This window comes from Pseudophryne corroboree, chromosome 6 (assembly GCF_028390025.1).
Source record: "Pseudophryne corroboree isolate aPseCor3 chromosome 6, aPseCor3.hap2, whole genome shotgun sequence".
Lineage (NCBI taxonomy): Eukaryota > Metazoa > Chordata > Amphibia > Anura > Myobatrachidae > Pseudophryne > Pseudophryne corroboree.
In genome coordinates, this window is record NC_086449.1 from 788,508,579 (window position 1) to 788,529,196 (window position 20,618).

A 20,618-nucleotide genomic window follows, 5' to 3' on the forward strand; every position below is an offset into this window, starting at 1 on the left:
GTAAGAAACATGACAGCCCACAGACTGCTATTAGTTTGTGGACACAAGTTCACATATTAGATAGGATAATCTCAACATATCTGGTGTGGGCAGTTTCACTCATGCTGCAAGTGTTCTGTGCTAGACAGAAAGCCATTTTAGTGTTGAACAGAAAAAGCCCCATCCTGCTTGTTCAGTTATTCCTAGAGCAACCCACCAAGCGTTCACCTGCAGCAACTTCCAGCATTATGCCCCATTGACTGCTTCTGTTCAAGTAGGAGGGGAGCGTTAATCTGCAAGGGGGAGGTTAGGTTTAGGCACCACCATTGAGGGTTAGGTTGCAGTAATGGAGGGTTAGCATACTTACCTGATCTCTGTTGGGATTGTAGACAGTGGGATGCCTTAGTCAGCGTTCTGACCGCTGCCATGTCAGCCCCAACCCACTTATACCCCTTTCACATATTGCCGTGTCGATACGGGTCAGTGTGCAATGTGAAAGCACTTTTCAAGAATTAGCGGGTCATCTGACCCAGTAATTTAACCTGGTATAAAAGGAGGATTATACGAGGTTGAATACGGGGTCAGGTGCAGTGAATGGGAGCTGCGTCGATGCGACACGGTTCCCATTCACAGCATAGGGAGAGGCGGCGCAGGAGATGAGCTCATCTCCCAGCACTGCCTCCACCCCTGCTGCGCCCCCCCCCCCCCCCCCTGCTGCTATGGCAACCGACCTGGTATATTGGCGGGTCGGAAAGCCAGCACAGAAGCGCAAATGCCGGATCCCACCCGGTAAGGACACGTTTCTTTTACCGGGTGGGATCCGGCATTTGCGATCTGAATGCGGTATTAGATAGTACTACCGAATTTCACTGCTTTTTACAAATGGGAGCATAACTGGGTACCAACAGAGCCGCTGTGTGTAAGGTTATAGTCTATAATCTAACGTGTCCTGTTGGTTGATGGGATTAGATTTTAAAACACCAAATTGGAGGTGAGAAGATCCCATTAAAGATGAAAAGGCATAAGTACCGTCAGTGTTATCTTAAGTGGAAACTGGTCAGTACAAGTCACCTGAGAACCTGAAAGCTTCCGTGTAGAGCATGTGGAATAAAGTGCCAGATTACCTGCATGGCAGCCTACTTACCATTTGAGGACTTCAAACGATCTTTAGACAATGCAGCAGGAGCCAGATCACTGTTCTCTTGGTCAACGTAGATTATGGTTGCCATCTTTTGTTTTAGTCACTCCCAAAAGAGTTTAGATGCTCAGGTCACCAACTATACAACCTACAAGAAATGGCAATAAGTTAGAGGGGGGGGGGGAATTTCTGCCCATCTGCATGCTACCCACTGTGTACAGATCCCTAGACACTTACACCCTAGTAGCACCAAAATCCCAGGTTGCTGAACACTGGTTTCAGGTAGTGTCACAGCAGGTTGAAACCTGCTCACACGGCAGCTTGCACTCAGGTTGGGGGCTTCTCTGCCGACATCCGCAGGAGCACTTTGCGACCCGGGTCCTTCTAAGAACCAACCCTGCTCGCTACAAGGGTTGGATTCCCAGGTCACTGAACCTGGGTTATTTCAGTCACACTTTCACACCAAGCTGTAACTCTGTTGACCCGGTTTATGGCAGTGTGTGAAAGGGGTACAAGCCAGAGAACAGCAGAGACATCACATTAATGATACCTCAGGCTTGCCTTTGTTGAAGAGCAGCTTTTACCCATGGAACCCATCGGGCCCTATAGGAAAACATGATGGCACATACAGATGGGTCCACATTTATCTTGACCTTTAATAGGATTAACCGAGACTGGCCAGTCAAACTTAATCCCCTGCTGTATTGTTCACTGTATTGTATTGCAGCTGAGAACAATAGATGAAAGGTTTGTGTTAATCAATCATGTGCCTAGACAAAAACTAGTCATGATAACCATGGACCCATCTATATCTGCACATTTGTAGTTCTGACTCAAATGCAAGCATGGGTTTATATGTGATCAAGAATATAGGGGCAGATGTATTAACCTGGAGAAGGCATAAGGAAGTGATAAACCAGTGATATGAGCAAGGTAATAAACGCACCAGCCAATCAGCTCCAATATGTAAATTAACAGTTAGGAGCTCACCTTGCACTTATCACTGGTTTATCACTTCCTTATGCCTTCTCCAGGTTAATACATCTGCCCCATAGATTGTAAACTCCCCTGGGGTAGGGACTGAGGCAAGTGTTCTGTATAAGCTGTTGATTGTGGGTGCTATATAAATAACTTTTAGTACCCCAATATCAAAGGGATACAACAGCAGATAAGAGTCATCTACCAAGGTCCCCATATTTTACATGCAGTCAGTCCCCATAGGCTTCTATTAGCACTGCTATACTAGGAGATTTACCTAGGCTGGCCCCAGTAGACAATTACATTTACAGATAGTTGCCAATCAGTGGCTAAATGATGGTTTTGTCATTAAGGGCAGAGAGCCAATGGTTGTCTGCCATTGATGCTAGAGTGGAACCAAGTAGTTGGGCGTGTCATTTCCCCCCCCCCCCCCCCCTGTGGAGCTTAGCACCCGACTACACCCCACCCTTGTTTTTGAATGGCCTGTGGCCGGACGGCACCTGCCAGAGATTGCCATCGAGTGGAGCGAGCCATCAATAGTTCACCATTGGTTTACAATCCATCAATGGTTATCACCAATGGCAACCATTGATGGATGGCCCATAATAGCTTATGGGCTATTGAGCCCCAATTTTTACCCCCACTGAAACATATGCAGCCTAATGGCTGCACATTACATTGGTGAGGTCAAACCCCAGAGGCAGAGTGATACCTTATTGTACTACTTCCAGCTCTTCTTCAGGACCCCAGTAAGAGAAAACTGACCTCCAGCAATAATGGTTTTCACTTCAGATTTAGGTATGATCACATACAGGATGGGACACATAGGCCTGATGGAATAAGTCGATATCACCATCAGAAGCCACTGGGTAGCAACCACTGATGTTCCCAAATCAATGTAAGTACTTTCCCCAAACACGCAGCATGTATTATAAGGGACACCAGCCATCAGATGCAGCTTTCCAATGCCCAACTGATGGCTGTCACCTATGCAACTGCAGACACCCAAGAGTAGTACCCACAACTAGTGATGAGCGCCTGAAATTTTTCGGGTTTTGTGTTCGGTTCCGCGGCCGTGTTTTGGGTTCGACCGCGTTTTGGCAAAACCTCACCGAATTTTTTTTGTCGGATTTGGGTGTGTTTTGGATTCGGGTGTTTTTTTCAAAAAACCCTAAAAAACAGCTTAAGTCATAGAATTTGGGGGTCATTTTGATCCCATATTATTAACCTCAAAAACCATAATTTCCACTCATTTTCAGTCTATTCTGAATACCTCACAATATTATTTTTAGTCCTAAAATTTGCACCGAGGTCGCTGGATGACTAAGCTAAGCGACCCTAGTGGCCGACACAAACACCGGGCCCATCTAGGAGTGGCACTGCAGTGTCACGCAGGATGTCCCTTCCAAAAAACCCTCCCCAAACAGCACATGACGCAAAGAAAAAAAGAGGCGCAATGAGGTAGCTGTGTGAGTAAGATAAGCGACCCTAGTGGCCGACACAAACACCGGGCCCATCTAGGAGTGGCACTGCAGTGTCACGCAGGATGTCCCTTCCAAAAAACCCTCCCCAAACAGCACATGACGCAAAGAAAAATAAAAGAAAAAAAGAGGTGCAAGATGGAATTGTCCTTGGGCCCTCCCACCCACCCTTATGTTGTATAAACAAAACAGGACATGCACACTTTAACCAACCCATCATTTCAGTGACAGGGTCTGCCACACGACTGACGACGGGTTGGTTTGGACCCCCCCAAAAAAGAAGCAATTAATCTCTCCTTGCACAAACTGGCTCTACAGAGGCAAGATGTCCACCTCATCATCATCCTCCGATATATCACCGTGTACATCCCCCTCCTCACAGATTATCAATTCGTCCCCACTGGAATCCACCATCTCAGCTCCCTGTGTACTTTGTGGAGGCAATTGCTGCTGGTCAATGTCTCCGCGGAGGAATTGATGATCATTAAAATGAATTATAATCATCTTCTCCACATTTTCTGGATGTAACCTCGTACGCCGATTGCTGACAAGGTGAGCAGCAGCACTAAACACTCTTTCGGAGTACACACTTGTGGGAGGGCAACTTAGGTAGAATAAAGCCAGTTTGTGCAATGGCCTCCAAATTGCCTCTTTTTCCTGCCAGTATAAGTATGGACTGTGTGACGTGCCTACTTGGATGCGGTCACTCATATAATCCTCCACCATTCTTTCAATGGTGAGAGAATCATATGCAGTGACAGTAGACGACATGTCCGTAATCGTTGTCAGGTCCTTCAGTCCGGACCAGATGTCAGCATCAGCAGTCGCTCCAGACTGCCCTGCATCACCGCCAGTGGGTGGGCTCGGAATTCTGAGCCTTTTCCTCGCACCCCCAGTTGCGGGAGAATGTGAAGGAGGAGATGTTGACAGGTCGCGTTCCGCTTGACTTGACAATTTTCTCACCAGCAGGTCTTTCAACCCCAGCAGACTTGTGTCTGCCAGAAAGAGAGATCCAAGGTAGGCTTTAAATCTAGGATCGAGCATGGTGGCCAAAATGTAGTGCTCTGATTTCAACAGATTGACCACCCGTGAATCCTTGTTAAGCGAATTAAGGGCTCCATCCACAAGTCCCACATGCCTAGCGGAATCGCTCCGTGTTAGCTCCTCCTTCAATGTCTCCAGCTTCTTCTGCAAAAGCCTGATGAGGGGAATGACCTGACTCAGGCTGGCAGTGTCTGAACTGACTTCACGTGTGGCAAGTTCAAAGGGTTGCAGAACCTTGCACAACGTTGAAATCATTCTCCACTGCGCTTGAGACAGGTGCATTCCACCTCCTATATCGTGCTCAATTGTATAGGCTTGAATGGCCTTTTGCTGCTCCTCCAACCTCTGAAGCATATAGAGGGTTGAATTCCACCTCGTTACCACTTCTTGCTTCAGATGATGGCAGGGCAGGTTCAGTAGTTTTTGGTGGTGCTCCAGTCTTCTGTACATGGTGCCTGTACGCTGAAAGTGTCCCGCAATTCTTCTGGCCACCGACAGCATCTCTTGCACGCCCCTGTCGTTTTTTAAATAATTCTGCACCACCAAATTCAAGGTATGTGCAAAACATGGGACGTGCTGGAATTTGCCCATATTTAATGCACACACAATATTGCTGGCGTTGTCCGATGCCACAAATCCACAGGAGAGTCCAATTGGGGTAAGCCATTCCGCGATGATCTTCCTCAGTTGCCGTAAGAGGTTTTCAGCTGTGTGCGTATTCTGGAAACCGGTGATACAAAGCGTAGCCTGCCTAGGAAAGAGTTGGCGTTTGCGAGATGCTGCTACTGGTGCCGCCGCTGCTGTTCTTGCGGCGGGAGTCCATACATCTACCCAGTGGGCTGTCAGTCATATAGTCCTGACCCTGCCCTGCTCCACTTGTCCGTGGTTAAGTGGACATTGGGTACAGCTGCATTTTTTAGGACACTGGTGACTTTTTCTGAGGTCTGTGTAAATTTTCGGTATCGCCTGCCTAGAGAAATGGAACCTAGATGGTATTTGGTACCGGGGACACAGTACCTCCAACAAGTCTCTAGTTGGCTCTGCAGTAATGATGGATACCGGAACCACGTTTCTCACCACCCAGGATGCCAAGGCCTCAGTTATCCGCTTTGCAGTAGGATGACTGCTGTGATATTTCATCTTCCTCGCAAAGGACTGTTGGACAGTCAATTGCTTGGTGGAAGTAGTAAAAGTGGTCTTACGACTTCCCCTCTGGGATGACCATCGACTCCCAGCAGCAACAGCAGCGCCAGCAGCAGTAGGCGTTACACGCAAGGATGCATTGGAGGAATCCCAGGCAGGAGAGGACTCGTCAGAATTGCCAGTGACATGGCCTGCAGGACTATTGGCATTCCTGGGGAAGGAGGAAATTGACACTGAGGGAGTTGGTGGGGTGGTTTGCGTGAGCTTGGTTACAAGAGGAAGGGATTTACTGGTCAGTGGACTGCTTCCGCTGTCACCCAAAGTTTTTGAACTTGTCACTGACTTATTATGAATGCGCTGCAGGTGACGTATAAGGGAGGATGTTCCGAGGTGGTTAACGTCCTTACCCCTACTTATTACAGCTTGACAAAGGGAACACACGGCTTGACACCTGTTGTCCGCATTTCTGTTGAAATACCTCCACACCGAAGAGCTGATTTTTTTGGTATTTTCACGAGGCATGTCAACGGCCATATTCCTCCCACGGACAACAGGTGTCTCCCCGGGTGCCCGACTTAAACAAACCACCTCACCATCAGAATCCTCCTGGTCAATTTCCTCCCCAGCGCCAGCAACACCCATATCCTCCTCATCCTGGTGTACTTCAACACTGACATCTTCAATCTGACTATCAGGAACTGGACTGCGGGTGCTCCTTCCAGCACTTGCAGGGGGCGTGCAAATGGTGGAAGGCGCATGCTCTTCACGTCCAGTGTTGGGAAGGTCAGGCATCGCAACCGACACAATTGGACTCTCCTTGTGGATTTGGGATTTCGAAGAACGCACAGTTCTTTGCGGTGCTACTGCTTTTGCCAGCTTGAGTCTTTTCATTTTTCTAGCGAGAGGCTGAGTGCCTCCATCCTCATGTGAAGCTGAACCACTAGCCATGAACATAGGCCAGGGCCTCAGCCGTTCCTTGCCACTCCGTGTGGTAAATGGCATATTGGCAAGTTTACGCTTCTCCGACGACAATTTTATTTTAGGTTTTGGAGTCCTTTTTTTACTGATATTTGGTGTTTTGGATTTGACATGCTCTGTACTATGACATTGGGCATCGGCCTTGGCAGACGACGTTGCTGGCATTTCATCGTCTCGGCCATGACTAGTGGCAGCAGCTTCAGCACGAGGTGGAAGTGGATCTTGATCTTTCCCTAATTTTGGAACCTCAACATTTTTGTTCTCCATATTTTAATAGGCACAACTAAAAGGCACCTCAGGTAAACAATGGAGATGGATGGATACTAGTATACAATTATGGACGGACTGCCGACACAGAGGTAGCTACAGCCGTGAACTACCGTACTGTATCTGCTGCTAATATAGACTGGTTGATAAAGAGATGTAGTAGTATGTATGTATAAAGAAGAAAGAAAAAACATGGGTAGGTGGTATACTATTATGGATGGACTGCCGAGTGCCGACACAGAGGTAGCTACAGCCGTGAACTACCGTACTGTGTCTGCTGCGACTGGATGATAAATAAGGATATAAAAAAAATATATATATATATATATATATATATATATATATATCACTACTGCAGCCGGACAGGTATATATTATATAATGACGGACCTGCTGGACACTGTCTGTCAGCAGAATGAGTTTTTTATAGAATAAAAAAAAAAAAAAAACACCACACAAGTCACACGACGAGTGTTTAACTTTTTCAGGCAATCACAATATAGTATACTACTAACTATACTGGTGGTCAGGTCACTGGTCAGTCACACTGGCAGTGGCACTCCTGCAGCAAAAGTGTGCACTGTTTAATTTTAATATAATATGTACTCCTGGCTCCTGCTATAACCTATAACTGGCACTGCAGTGCTCCCCAGTCTCCCCCACAATTATAAGCTGTGTGAGCTGAGCACAGTCAGATATATATACATAGATGATGCAGCACACTGGGCTGAGCAGTGCACACAGATATGGTATGTGACTGAGTCACTGTGTGTATCGTTTTTTTCAGGCAGAGAACGGATATATTAAATAAAACTGCACTGTCTGGTGGTCACTGTGGTCAGTCACTAGTAAACTCTGCACTCTCTACACTTCTACAGTACTCCTAAGCTCCAGTAAATCAGGTCAATCTCTCTCTCTCTCTTCTAATCTAAATGGAGAGGACGCCAGCCACGTCCTCTCCCTATCAATCTCAATGCACGTGTGAAAATGGCGGCGACGCGCGGCTCCTTATATAGAATCCGAGTCTCGCGAGAATCCGACAGCGTCATGATGACGTTCAGGCGCGCTCGGGTTAACCGAGCAAGGCGGGAGGATCCGAGTCTGCTCGGACCCGTGAAAAAAAACATGAAGTTCGGGCGGGTTCGGATTCAGAGAAACCGAACCCGCTCATCTCTACCCACAACTCATCTACACAGAATAACTATCCATTGGTGCCACATTGCAGGATTTGTGGTAAAAAGCCCAGTCACCATTCAATATCCATCCCTATCTCCTCTCCCCCTGGTACCAGCACAGGATCCATTGCCCATTAAGGTGGGCACATACTGCAAGCTGGTCGGTGGGCATGTACACCCAATATGTTGTTCAGACATATCACACCAGCCAATCTATATGAATATAGATCAGCACACTTGTCCGTGTATGGGCGGCATGCCAACCACCTGTGCACCTGCTGCAGGGACAGATATCACACCTGGGCAGGTAAATTCTAGGGCCCATCCAGCTGTGACAGCACATCAATCCACCAGTCAGTAAATGCACATGCTTATCTGAATGAGCCACTATCAGCACAGGTGGTATTCATGTGACCGGCGGTCTGCTGACCGACAGTCACATGACCTCCTCCACCATCCCGCCAACTCAGTATCCCGATGGTCAGCATGCTGACCAACAGGGACTATTTCCACTCGTGGGTGTCCACAACACCCATTGAGTGGGAATAAAACCCGTGGCGACCGCAGGTCACCACCGAGCCCACAAGGTGCTTGCTGCACTCACCCCTCCCTGCCAGGATCCCAGCGTCAGTAAGCTGACCGGCGGTCAGCCATACTACACCCTGTCAGCACAACAGCAGGGTCACCTGGAAGTCATCCTAATGTGTCCCCAGCTGCTGCTTAATGGAACAGCAAGTTAGTAACACCCCTGCAGCGGGCAGTGAGTGACCTCGGGTAACAGCTACCTCCTATGTAACTCCCCAACTGCCAAGTCACTGAACAGCCCAGGTCATCCCTATGGCACAGCATGCTGAGAGTTGTAGTTCTACTACACATGAAGAGACATTAGCGACTACACTCACACACTTATTACACATAAGAACTGCCATGAAGCAGGTAACACACAGCTGCGACTCACAGCCCGAGCCCCCGCCGCACTCACCCGCTCACCGTACGCGCCACTTACCGTTCTCGCCTCTCTCCACACACAGATGCCTGAGATACGCTCAGCACCCGCCTTTAAATCAAACCGTGCGCCCTCATTGGCTGTCGCTCCGTTCCGCTCTGCTCTGATTGGTCAGTTCCTGCAGCGGCGGCAAGTTCCTATTAGTTAAAGTCAAACTCCGCTGTATTATGGGCGGGAGTTCGGGGTGGTGAGTCATATAATAATATTATTATTACACCTTCGGTTACGTTGTTATACACTTATATTTACTAAGGTGTGAGTTTTGTTTAGAAGTGGAGCTGTTGCCCATAGCAACCAACCAGATTCCACTTTGCGTTTATCCAGCTGCTTCAAAAGGATAATAGATAGCATCTGGTTGCTATGGGCAACATCACTTCTAAAAAAAACACACACCTTAGTAAATATACCCCATGGTGTGAGATGTGACTGTGTATAATGCAAGCAGTGGTTGTGGGGATAATGGTGACACAATGATAATGGTGACATGACAGAACATTATGGGTTCTGTTTATTAATTTCAGAATTATGAAGTGTCCCTTAAATGTAATAAGGAAAGCGGTTGATAAATTGGAGATATTGCCTGCTTTCTGGCCACCGGCTGTCTTTATAGTTTTCTATGGGGATTATATGTAACAATGGGGAGATGTATCAAACTGGAGAGAGAGATAAAGTACCAGTGAATCAGCATCTAGCTGTCATGCTACAGGCTATGTTTGAAAGACGACAGTTAAAAGCTGATTGGTTAGTATTTTATCTCCGAGGTTTGATACATCTCCCCATTTATCCGCAAAGCCTAGATTTCCACTTTCTTGCATGCATGGACTGATGCCATATTCAGTTAGCCCATTACCTTCAGTGGGGCGGGTGGGTTATATTGTTTCCGTGCAGGGTAAATACTGGCTGCTTTATTTTTACACTGCAATTTAGATTGCAGATTGAACACACCACACCCAAATCTAAGGGGCCCTACACACTCGGCGATGCGCCGCCGAGGTGCCCGACGGCCGATACGGCCGACGAGCAACCCGGCGGCGGGGGGGCAGTGACGGGGGGAGTGAAGTTTCTTCACTCCCCCCGTCACCCGGCTGCATTGAAGTGCAGGCAAATATGGACGAGATCGTCCATATTGGCCTGCATGCACAGCCGACGGGAGATCAGCGATGAACGAGCGCGGGGCCGCGCATCGTTCATCGCTGGAGCCTCCACACTGAAAGATATGAACGAGTTCTCGTTCATTTATGAACGAGATCGTTCATATCTTTCAGAATATCGGCATGTGTGTAGGGCCTATAACTCTCTCTGCACATGTTATATCTGCCCCCCAGGAGTGCACATGGTTTTGCCCAACTGCTAACAAAGTTCCTGCTGCTATCAACTCAGAATTACCTCCATTGTGCGGAATACAGCCCATATGCAGGGCTATCTTGACAGCAGTGTAGGCCCTGGGCAGTGGTCTGGGGCCCCTTTACACCCATTCATGAGAACCAATTAAAAAAAATCATAACATGCCTCTCCTGCAGTCCCGCACCGTCTCTCCACATGCTACCATACAGTGAATGGCTGTCAGCCATCCGCCAATCAGCATTCTGACAGCCATTCACTTCCTGGCTGCAGGCTGGGAGACATTTACAGAATGCTGCCTCTGATTGTGTGACTACCACCCACCCTTGTTGAAGGCCCCTCGAATTGTGGGGCCTTCAAGCTGTCCAATGTGTCTTTACGTTAAGCTGGACCTGCCTATAGGCCAACGGTTCTCAAAAGCGGTCCTCAGTGTACCCCAACTACAGGTTTTTAAGTTTATCCATGCTTGGCCACAGGTGACTTTATTACATACTTGCCTACTCTTCCGGATTGGCCGGGAGGCTGCCAAAATTCGGTTGGCGCTCCCGGCCCCCCTGAAGAGTGGGCAAACTTTCACTGCCACTCACAACCTCCCACAGTGGAGGGAGGCAGATGACGTGATTCGTGGTGAATCGCATCATCGTGGTCCCATCCCTGTCTCACAATGCTTGTAATCTTGGCATTGTGTGGGGGGGCGGGTCCGTGATGATGCGATTTACCACAAATATCCATGACTCCCGCTCCACAGCTACACAGCATAACCTCCCATGACCACGCCTCCAGCATGCCGCACCATGCCCGCCACCTTGCAGAGCTGGCTGCCTCCTCCCAGAGGGGGTAGCAACAATATCTGCAAGTATGCTTAATTAGCACCTCAGTCACGATTAGTATGAAATCCCTACGATCAAAATACCGACGGTCAATATCCCGGCATCAATTGACCGACAGCCAAAATACCGACAAGGTTAAAATACCGACATTTAAAATACAGACACGGTCAAAATACCGACATTTAAAAAGTCTACATGAGTTTTTCATTGTTTTTTGGTGTGTATGTCGACATAGGTTGACATGGACACCGTATAAGCGTGTTTCTGCGCTCGCCATGCATCAGGCACGGTGACTCTCTGCGCTCGGCACACTATTATATTCCTCCTCCAGGTCCACTAGGATAGTAAAGTATGAACAAGTCGGTTTCAATAAAAAAAATCATGAAAAACTCATGTCGACGTTTTGACCTGTCAACATTTTAAAAGTCGGTATTTTAAATGTCGGTATTTTGACCATGTCTGGATTTTGACCGTCGGTCAATGGTTGTCAGGATTTTGATTGTAGGTAAATTGACCGCATCCGACTTAGGGGTCATTCCGCCCTGATAGCATGCTGCTGTTTTTCGCAGCGCAGCGATCAGGTCACTACTGCACATGCGTATGCACCGTAATGCGCAGGCGCGTCGCACGGGTACAAAGCGGATCGTTGCTGTGCGATGGATTTAACAAAGAATCCATTCGCACAGCCGATCGCAAGGAGATTGACAGGAAGAGGCGTTTCTGGGTGGCAACTGACCGTTTTCTGGGAGTGTTTGGAAAAACGCGGGCGTGCCCAGGCGTTTGCAGGGCGGGTGTCTGATGTCAATTCTGGGACTGGACAGGCTGAAGTGATCGCAGCGGCTGAGTAAGTTCAGAGCTACTCAGAAACTGCACAAAAACTTTTTGCACAGCTCGGCTGCACATGCGATCGCACACTTGCTATGCTAAAATACACTCCCCCATAGGGGGCGACTATCTGATCGCAGCACTGCAAAAACTGCTAACGTGCAATCAACTCGGAATGACGCCCTTAGTCAATTTGATTTAACCATCTGTGCTGAGCCATGGATATACCTAAAACCTGGATTGTTGGGGTGCCTATAGGGCCGCGTTATAGAACCTCTGCTATAGGCTACAATGGTATTAGCTTGCGAGGACAAGCTTGGCAGATTCAGCATTTTAGCAGCTCCCGGAGAGAATCCTATGGTGGCTGCTTTTGCTGTTGAAAATAGGGGATCAAAACAGATATCTCCAAAATCTACTACAGTCCTTCCTAGATACATGCTAGGGATGTGTAATATTTATAATGCCACTATTAAAATAGTAACTAATAATTGGGTTGGTCTTACGGTGCCCATACACTAGGACGATATCATGCGATCGCGACAGCATTGGTGCGATATATCGCATGGATCACATGTCAATCACATGGGTCCCCTGATGCGATGCGCGGGCACGCTGGTCGAATCTCGCATCTCAAGATATTATGTGCTGCACTTAATATTTATCGCATGTGCGATCTGTGTTGTTTTGAGCTCACTTCCTGGACACTCCCCTCCACCCATTGTGCTGAGGATACAGGATTATCCCAAGATCACCCGATTTCAGATCGCAAGGGGCATGCGATTTATCGCATGATCGCATGCACATCGAATGCAAAAAAAAAGCACTTCAGATGCCATTTATCGCAGCATTGCCTGCCAGGGAAATCGCAGCGCAGCCAATCGCACAAGTGTATGGGCACCATTATAGTTGGTAGACAGGACATAGCAGTGGCATATTCACATTTCGTAACATGCACATATCCAGACAGCAGCAGCAATACCAGGAGGTACGAGGTAGGGGGCGCTCTTGAGTAAGGCAGATAAACAAGTCACATGCAATGCAGTACACTGCACATCTACACATAGGGGGTCATGCCGAGTTGTTCGCTCATTGCCGATTTTCACAACGGAGCGATTAAGGCAGAAATGCGCATGCGCATGGTACGCAGTGCGCATGTGCTAAGTATTTGAGCACACAACTTAGTAGATTTACTCACGTCCGAACGAACAATTTTCATCGTTGAAGTGATCGGAGTGTGATTGACAGGAAGTGGGTGTTTCTAAGCAGAAACTGACCGTTTTATGGGAGTGTGCGGAAAAACGCAGGCGTGCAAGGATAAAACGCGGGAGTGTCTGGAGAAATGGGGGAGTGGCTGGCCGAATGCAGGGCGTGTTTGTGACGTCAAACCAGGAACGAAACGGACTGAGCTGATCGCAGTGTAGGAGTAAGTCTCGAGCTACTCAGAAACTGCTAAGAAATTTCTATTCGCAATTCTGCTAATCTTTCGTTCGCAATTCTGCTAAGCTAAGATACACTCCCAGAGGGCGGCGGCCTATCGTGTGCAATCCTGCTAAAATCTGCAAGCGAGCGAACAACTCGGAATGACCACCATAGTGCCATTAGTAAATGCCCATAGAATAACATCATCAACCAAGAATATGTATGTTCAGTGTGCATGAGAATTATTGCTTTTTCATCACTTTATTCTCAGTGATAAGTGTTTCATTTATTGCACCATCAATGCCGTTGCTACATTTCTGTTACATACTAAATACTAGTCACAGCAAGTTCTGACAGGTTCTTCTCAGTAACTAGCCAGACAGAGGCAGCACAGGTGGAAGTCCTAATAGAGGCAGCACAGGTGGAAGTCCTGATAGAGGCAGCAGAGGTGGAAGTCCTGATAGAGGCAGCAGAGGTGGACATCATTGTAATCAGAGGCAATGAGATGGCATGGCATAAAAAGGTTTAAGATAGAGCATTTGAGCATATGAAGTGTTTGAGGAAGGAAGGTTTTGTTTTTATTTGGTAAGTATTAGGGTTTGGTATGTAAGAGGGTTATTTTTGGGCTTCCTGTGTTGGTAAATATGGCAAGTCTTTATATGCTGGTTTGGTTTGTGAGCCAGGTGTAATAGTAAATTATTTTGGCTGTGTGATTTAATTTAAAGACTTATTTGCTCCAAGTGTATTATAAACTGCTAAGGTGTTTATTATGTGCAAAACAAATCCCATATAACCATATCTTCTGGCTGATGGCTTTAGTGTTCTATTAGTATGCATATTCCTGTAGTGTCCATGTTATAACCGTTTAATCTGCATCATTATGGTTATCCCTGGTGGTTCTCCATGTATACAGTAACAGTGACCCAATGTTCTGCTTTTACAGATTAAAGTGGGCTCAAACCAGTCAGATTATATCTGGTGGGTTGGAGCTATAATATAGAAACTGCTCCAAAAGCCTCACAGGTTAAATATTGTGTGCTCAGCTTTCTGAACACCTGTCTGTTCTATATGCTGCTCCCCTTTATCTAGATTTGGCTAGTCTTAATAAAAAAAAAAGATAAAAAAGCTAAAATTCCTAACGGCTATTTAGTATACAGATGGGTCCACATTTATCTTGACCTTTTAATAGGATTAACTGAGACTGGCCAGTTGCACTTAATCCTCTGCTGTAATGATTTATAGGACCTACACACTGGCCGATAATCCTCTAAGATATGAACGATCTCGTTCATTATTGAACAAGATAACGTTCATATCTTTGTGTGGAGTCACCAGCGATGAACGATGCGCGGCCCTGCGCTCGTTCATCCCTGGTGCCCCGTCGGCTGTGCATGCAGACCAATATGGACAATCTTGTCCATATTTGCCTGCACTTCAATGGAGACGGAGAAATGGAACTTCACTGCCGCCGGGTCGACCGTATCCACAGTCTGGCAGCTCAGCGGCGGATCTTTAAATGTGTAGGGCCCATAAACTCGGTCCTCAGGACCCCACACAGTGCATGTTTTGCAGGTCTCCTCACAGAATCACAAGTGAAATAATTAGCTCCACCTGTGGGCCTTTTAAAATGTGTCAGTGAGTAATGAATACACCTGTGCACCTGCTGGGTTACCTGCAAAACATGCACTGTGTGGGGTCCTGAGGACCGAGTTTGAGAACCTATGCTCTATATTGTATTGCATCTGAGAACAATAGATAAAGGGTTTATGTTAATAAACCATGTTGTGCCTAGGTGCAACAAACTAGTCAAGATAACTGTGGACCCATCTGTACAATACAAACTCATTGGTCCAAGAGACTTTATTCTTCTCTGTAAAATGAAGTGCCAGTTCTCAGTTTTTGCAACCTTCTCATTAAGTTAGGCCAGAAGTTGGTTATTGAACTAGTGATGGCTGTACTATTTATTTTTACACAATCGGTAGAAAGCAATCAGTGGTTTAAAGCGCTGAGTACTATGCACGTGCAGGTTTAACCATCAAACCAGTGCTGCTGATGGGGTGTTTCTCTCCCCCCCCCCCCCCCCCCCCAACATCAGGTGCTGCCATTAATGTTGCAGGCAGCATCGGTACTGTGGATGGAAAAACCCAAATGCCGTTGGTCACAAACCGTTGCTGGCTGGTTGCCATCCATACATTGAACCAGCAGTGTTTGTGGCTCTGAAGTGGTCTTGTTTTCTTGACCATATTACCTGTTAGTATTTAGTTCCTGGGGGCTTACTTCAACTTGAAAATTACTCATTAATGGTAAACATTTATTTCCACATGGATTTTGTGTTTCCAGGATTTGAAGTCTGGCAACGAGAGTCATGGAAGTCTTCCAGCAACCTGAAAAAGAAAATGGGAATACCGGGTTCCCTTCTAAGGGTAATCAAGGCTTGTGTAAGTTATGTCTTGGAAATGCCAATAAACACTTAGCAACCATATTTAAGACTGGAATATTAAATTGTCTAATCTATTAGGATTGGGCCCCCAGTGGACCTTGTAGTCAACAAATAGGGTTTCAGATCTTTAAATCTGCCCCATGTATGCAGTCGGGCCTATACAAACTATATCCTCTCCCTGGAATATAACATTGCATAAGCAGCATCAATATCCAGATAATTGACCTAATCACAAACTATTTCTATTTGTAGGGTGTGAATGAGGTTGGGAGTAGTTCTTGTTCTGCTGTACCCTCCACCAACCTGTACTCCACTTGCCTAATCCGATCTTATCGGACAAAGCCCCTGCCGCCCCCTCTTAAAGTAAAAATGGCAGCACTAACTGGTCAGGTATCAGCCACTGTAAGGTGTTTCCAATGTCTTACAAACGATGGAAGTCTCAGAAGGACTGTTATTAAATGTAAATGACACTGCACCCCTCACTAGCCTGTCCATAGGCTGCCATTTACTATGCAGACTGGTGCCTTCCTCTGTCCCCCATCACACCACACAACCATCACTTACCTCTTTTCTGTTTCTCCACACATCAACCACTTCTGTTAAACACTTGTAGCATAATTTGATGCCTACATGATACGAACTTAGTGAGCGTTAGACCCTAGGGTACACATTAGGAGACATACGTGAGCTATAGCTTCTAGAACAACCCATCTCGGCTTGCATACTTGTGTAGCATGTTAAACTGCTGTCCCTGTGCCACTGACGACCAAAGATGTATGGCATTGGGTAGCTGCCTTAGTCCTTTGCCCTAAACCTCTGAAACCCCTGATAAAACACGTGGAATGGGTTTAACTGGTGAAGTATACAAAGTACGGCTACAGAAAATTATATGTTGGTGTAAATGGCACCAAACTGGCTGGAAATTCCTTTTCAAATGTAGAACTTTTGAGCTGCCTGTAACTAATGACATGTAATGGTTCCAGCTCTTGCCACTTGTCCCTGCTACTGGAACAATGAGTGAGCAAGGGCAACTGATGCAATAGTAAGATTAGCACTACTTAGTTCCTGACAATAACCGTATTATATTCCAAGATTGTGCCATAATATGAATCTAGTGCAGTCCTCTGTTGGCATCATTCATTGTCAATGACAAATTTATTTATTTTCTTCCCCATACAGCTGCAAGACGGTCACAACTGCGACCTGTGAAAAATATTAATGTGCCAAAAACTCAGAGGAAAGTTCTGGGAAATGTGAATCAAAATTATTCCACTAAACCTGCTTTGACAAAGGTGAGCGAGCTGGCTGCATGAAAAGAGCGAAGACGCTCTAATCATTCCCCCCACCCCCTACTGTGCTACCAGCCTTATGAAGCTCTAATAGTGTCCTTACATACAGGCAAGGAAACAAGATGGCCTGGTGCTACCCAGACATGAGAAGACCTACCCAGAGATTGAGACCTTCACACCATATCATCCCTTAGGTAATCTATGTGGCTTTCCCTCTGAGTTTATTCCACTATCCTAGTCCTAGCAGAACAGATCATGTATATGAGGGGGGGGGGGAAAGATCTCAAGACTAAAGAAGGACAACTGAAAGTATTGCCATCCCTACTGGTTTCTAGATTGTACAAGATAAATGATAGTTGGAATCAAAGTTTGGAGAAAAGTAAAGTGACAACAAATCGGCTCCTGTCAATGTTCACGCTGCCTGTAACATAGGCAAATGTAGGGGGGTTTCTGGTTGCCCAGAAACCCCCTCAACTTGGCAAGTGGCTCAAATTGTGACAATAGCAATGTGAGAGCCACTGCCACAACATGCAGTGTAAGGAGCAGAACTGCTGCACATGCCAAGTGGAAGCAGCTTCTTCTACAAAGTTTGCGGTGTGTGGATCTGAGTCCTCAGTCATTGCACTAGACCAGAGAGTAGCTACTAGACAGGAGCCTTACCATGAGGTGGGAGAATGTGTGCTTAGAAAGTGCAGTACTGGCTCTATTATATCTTTGTATTCATTTATTGCAGTGTATAAAAAGACCAATGTGTACATTAATGTCCATGGTTGTTACTAGCTTTTTCTACCGCTCCCCCAGACTCTCCTGCACTGGTGCTAATGTTCCAGAGTGGAGATTATGGACTGCATTTGGAGACACTCCCTATAGAAATTTTGTGTTTGCCACTGGTAACATGATAGTTAGGAGCTAATGGGCTGGTACTTTAACTTGATCCACTTTATCTCTCCAAGGTTTGGTACATGGACACCTTAATATCTCTCCAAGCTTTGACATGTATGTCCCTATATTTGCCACGGGTTCTTCACACCAGCTTATAACTTTTTCCTTAGCTCTGGTCAGGATGGCACAATAAACTTGCAAATTGGTCTTTGGGGGTTACCTGACTGTGAATTTATTTTTCTTTGTACTAAAATTGTCTGGAATGCCTCTGTCACCACCTTAGATTCCAGGACACCTAGTAGCTGGTGCTTTTTATGGTGATAGGAGGAGCCCTGTAGGTGCTCGTACAAATGCAGCTTAAGGCTGGATTTGCTCTCAGCTGCTTGAAGTGCTCCTAAGAGTATCTGTTCTTTCTGCTGCCTCTTCACTGGCAAACCAGCTACACTTGGCTCCATCTTTTCCTGACTGAATACATTTTTCTTCTATTAGAGTATGAAAGGTTTGAGGTTCCTGAGGAACACAAGCTGAGTGACCGCTGCCTGGCTGGTGTCTCGCTGTTTGTTTCACTGGATAATGTAAAGAGATTTGATGCACTTATAAACCGAACCCTATCACCCATGGAAAGCTCTTCCATCACTTATGGTAAGTGGCCAATGCAAACATTAAGTGTAGCAGTTCTAAAGACCCACTAGTGCCCTGCAATGCAACACATCCTATGTCACAAATCTCTTAATGGCCCCATACACTAGGGAGATGTATCTCAGCAATGACTTCCATGCAATTTTCCTGCAATCTGGCCGGGAGCTTCCCAGGAAGCCTGCAATTGTGATTTCATACTTGAGTGCATTTTTACATGTGATTGATCTCAGGCAAGCTAATATTGTTAAACCTACTTCCATGCAATTGCGATAAATATTACGTGCAGCACTTGCGGTGGGTGACACACGGGAGTGCTCTATCGTAAGAACAGTACATGCAATTTGACATTTTTAATGCTATCCTTCTCAGGAACTCGTTGCAATTGCACGAAAACTTTCAATATCGCCCTAGTGTGTGGGGCCCTTAAGATGCTTTAAGTATCATATGTAATGTAGCCATTGGTGCGCTAGAAAGAAGTGCCCTTTATCCAGCTTCAGTGATATTGCCAGAGTAGCGACGTGCGCTCACTATTTTCACTGACATTCTGGGAATTGAGGATATATAAAGTACCTTAGAGCAGTTTTTAGCTTCATAAATCTACTATGCTGAATGTTCAATTTTTGTTTTTGTTCCCCCAGATTCCTGTGAAACTTTCAGTGTCTTATTGGAAGAGATCACCATTGACTTCCCTCCCTTGTGTGACTTTTAAATGATTTTGTAAATGTGTTTAATAAACTGTTTTTAACTTGTCCAGTTGTTGCAATGTGCTATTGGTGTAGAATCTAAGCGGTTTGCAATAGGCGCCAGCAGAGTGTATAATGGAGTTTAGGCCACACAAGGATCCTTAGCAGGCTTATTAAACAGCAGTATAGACGCACAGCAGTGTTGGCAGCCAATATTAGCAGTATTGGGTAGTCTCGCCTGAGGTGCCCTCTAATGCTGCAAGTTACCAAGCCTCAGACTACTTGGTAATTAGTGGGTTTTCCACTAGGATAAGGGACAAACTATTCCACCCCGTCATACACTCACAGCATGCATGCTCTTGTCAGAATAAGGGGCTATAGAAGTGCTCCAAGCTATGTTGGGTCCTACAGGAAGAAGGTACTAACGCTTTATCTGTGGCAATGCACATACACCACTCTGTGCATGGCTGTAACATGTGACTGACCCTCCCACACAGGTCACTGTTTCCTAACCTTGGTCCCCAAAGTGCATTAACAGTCCAGGTTTTAGTGATGTCCCTGCTTGGGCACAGAATTAAAACCTCCAAGGTGTGTGTTTTGTTTTAGTTTTTTTTTTACTAAGTTACTTAGCCATATATGAGCAATCACTAAAGCCTGTGTCTTGAGGCCGTGGATGGGAACCTGACACGGGGGTATCCTATGGGAAAGCAAAGGGGGCTGTGAGGAGGACATGTGTCACACTGGGTTATTCGGAGTACAGTGAGCTTGTGTCTGTAGCTGCCCCACCTAAGTATCATTATTCAAGTAATGCAGTGACTTGACTTCTGCCATCTGTCTCCTAGAGCGGGTGTTTCCACCCTAGGTAGTGCCGGCTACACTCCACTAAGCAGGGGGTAATGCTGTGCCTATACCAGGGTTTCCCAAACAATGCTATTACGGTCCAGGTTTTAAGGATATTCATGCTTTAATCCAGGTGGTTACCTCCCAAATAACTGAGGTACTAAGTCACCTGTGCTTGAGCATGGACATCCTTAAAACCTGGACTGTATGGGTGGAGGTTGGGGAAACTCTGGCCTAATGTA

General features: G+C 46.3%; 2 protein-coding genes across 4 annotated transcripts in view; one reads left to right on the forward strand and one right to left on the reverse strand.

Moving 5' to 3' along the window:
* PTTG1 (PTTG1 regulator of sister chromatid separation, securin) overlaps positions 1-9,285 on the reverse strand; it is a 37,734-nt gene extending 28,449 nt beyond the window's left edge. The window contains exons 1-2 of the mRNA XM_063928762.1: positions 9,189-9,285; positions 1,124-1,265 (exon numbers count right to left, since the gene is read on the reverse strand). Coding sequence (XP_063784832.1) covers positions 1,124-1,208 — 85 coding nt within the window. The 5' untranslated portion in view covers positions 1,209-1,265; positions 9,189-9,285. The remainder of the gene's footprint in view (positions 1-1,123; positions 1,266-9,188) is intronic.
* A 4,797-nt stretch (positions 9,286-14,082) lies between these two features.
* Positions 14,083-19,602, forward strand: LOC134933513 (securin-like). Of its 3 annotated transcripts, none has more exons than XM_063928763.1 (6): positions 14,083-14,188; positions 15,944-16,041; positions 17,223-17,335; positions 17,427-17,526; positions 18,704-18,856; positions 19,492-19,602. In XM_063928763.1, the coding sequence occupies exons 2-6, from the start codon at positions 15,969-15,971 to the stop codon at positions 19,560-19,562; spliced, it is 510 nt and encodes a 169-aa protein (XP_063784833.1). In that variant the 5' UTR covers positions 14,083-14,188; positions 15,944-15,968; the 3' UTR covers positions 19,563-19,602. The 3 variants fall into 3 exon arrangements, with proteins under 3 accessions (XP_063784833.1, XP_063784835.1, XP_063784834.1); XM_063928765.1 differs by having other exon boundaries at positions 17,442-17,526; XM_063928764.1 differs by lacking the exon at positions 14,083-14,188 and adding an exon at positions 15,829-15,853.
* Positions 19,603-20,618: the final 1,016 nt, after the last annotated feature.

Bases quoted from the DNA above. Each gene is read 5' to 3' on its own strand.
- LOC134933513 (XM_063928763.1), top strand. From the start codon at position 15,969: ATGGAAGTCTTCCAGCAACCTGAAAAAGAAAATGGGAATACCGGGTTC. The intron at 17,336-17,426 runs GTGAGCGAGCTG...AAGCTCTAATAG, and splicing joins CTAAACCTGCTTTGACAAAG to TGTCCTTACATACAGGCAAG. The intron at 18,857-19,491 runs GTAAGTGGCCAA...TTGTTCCCCCAG, and splicing joins AAGCTCTTCCATCACTTATG to ATTCCTGTGAAACTTTCAGT.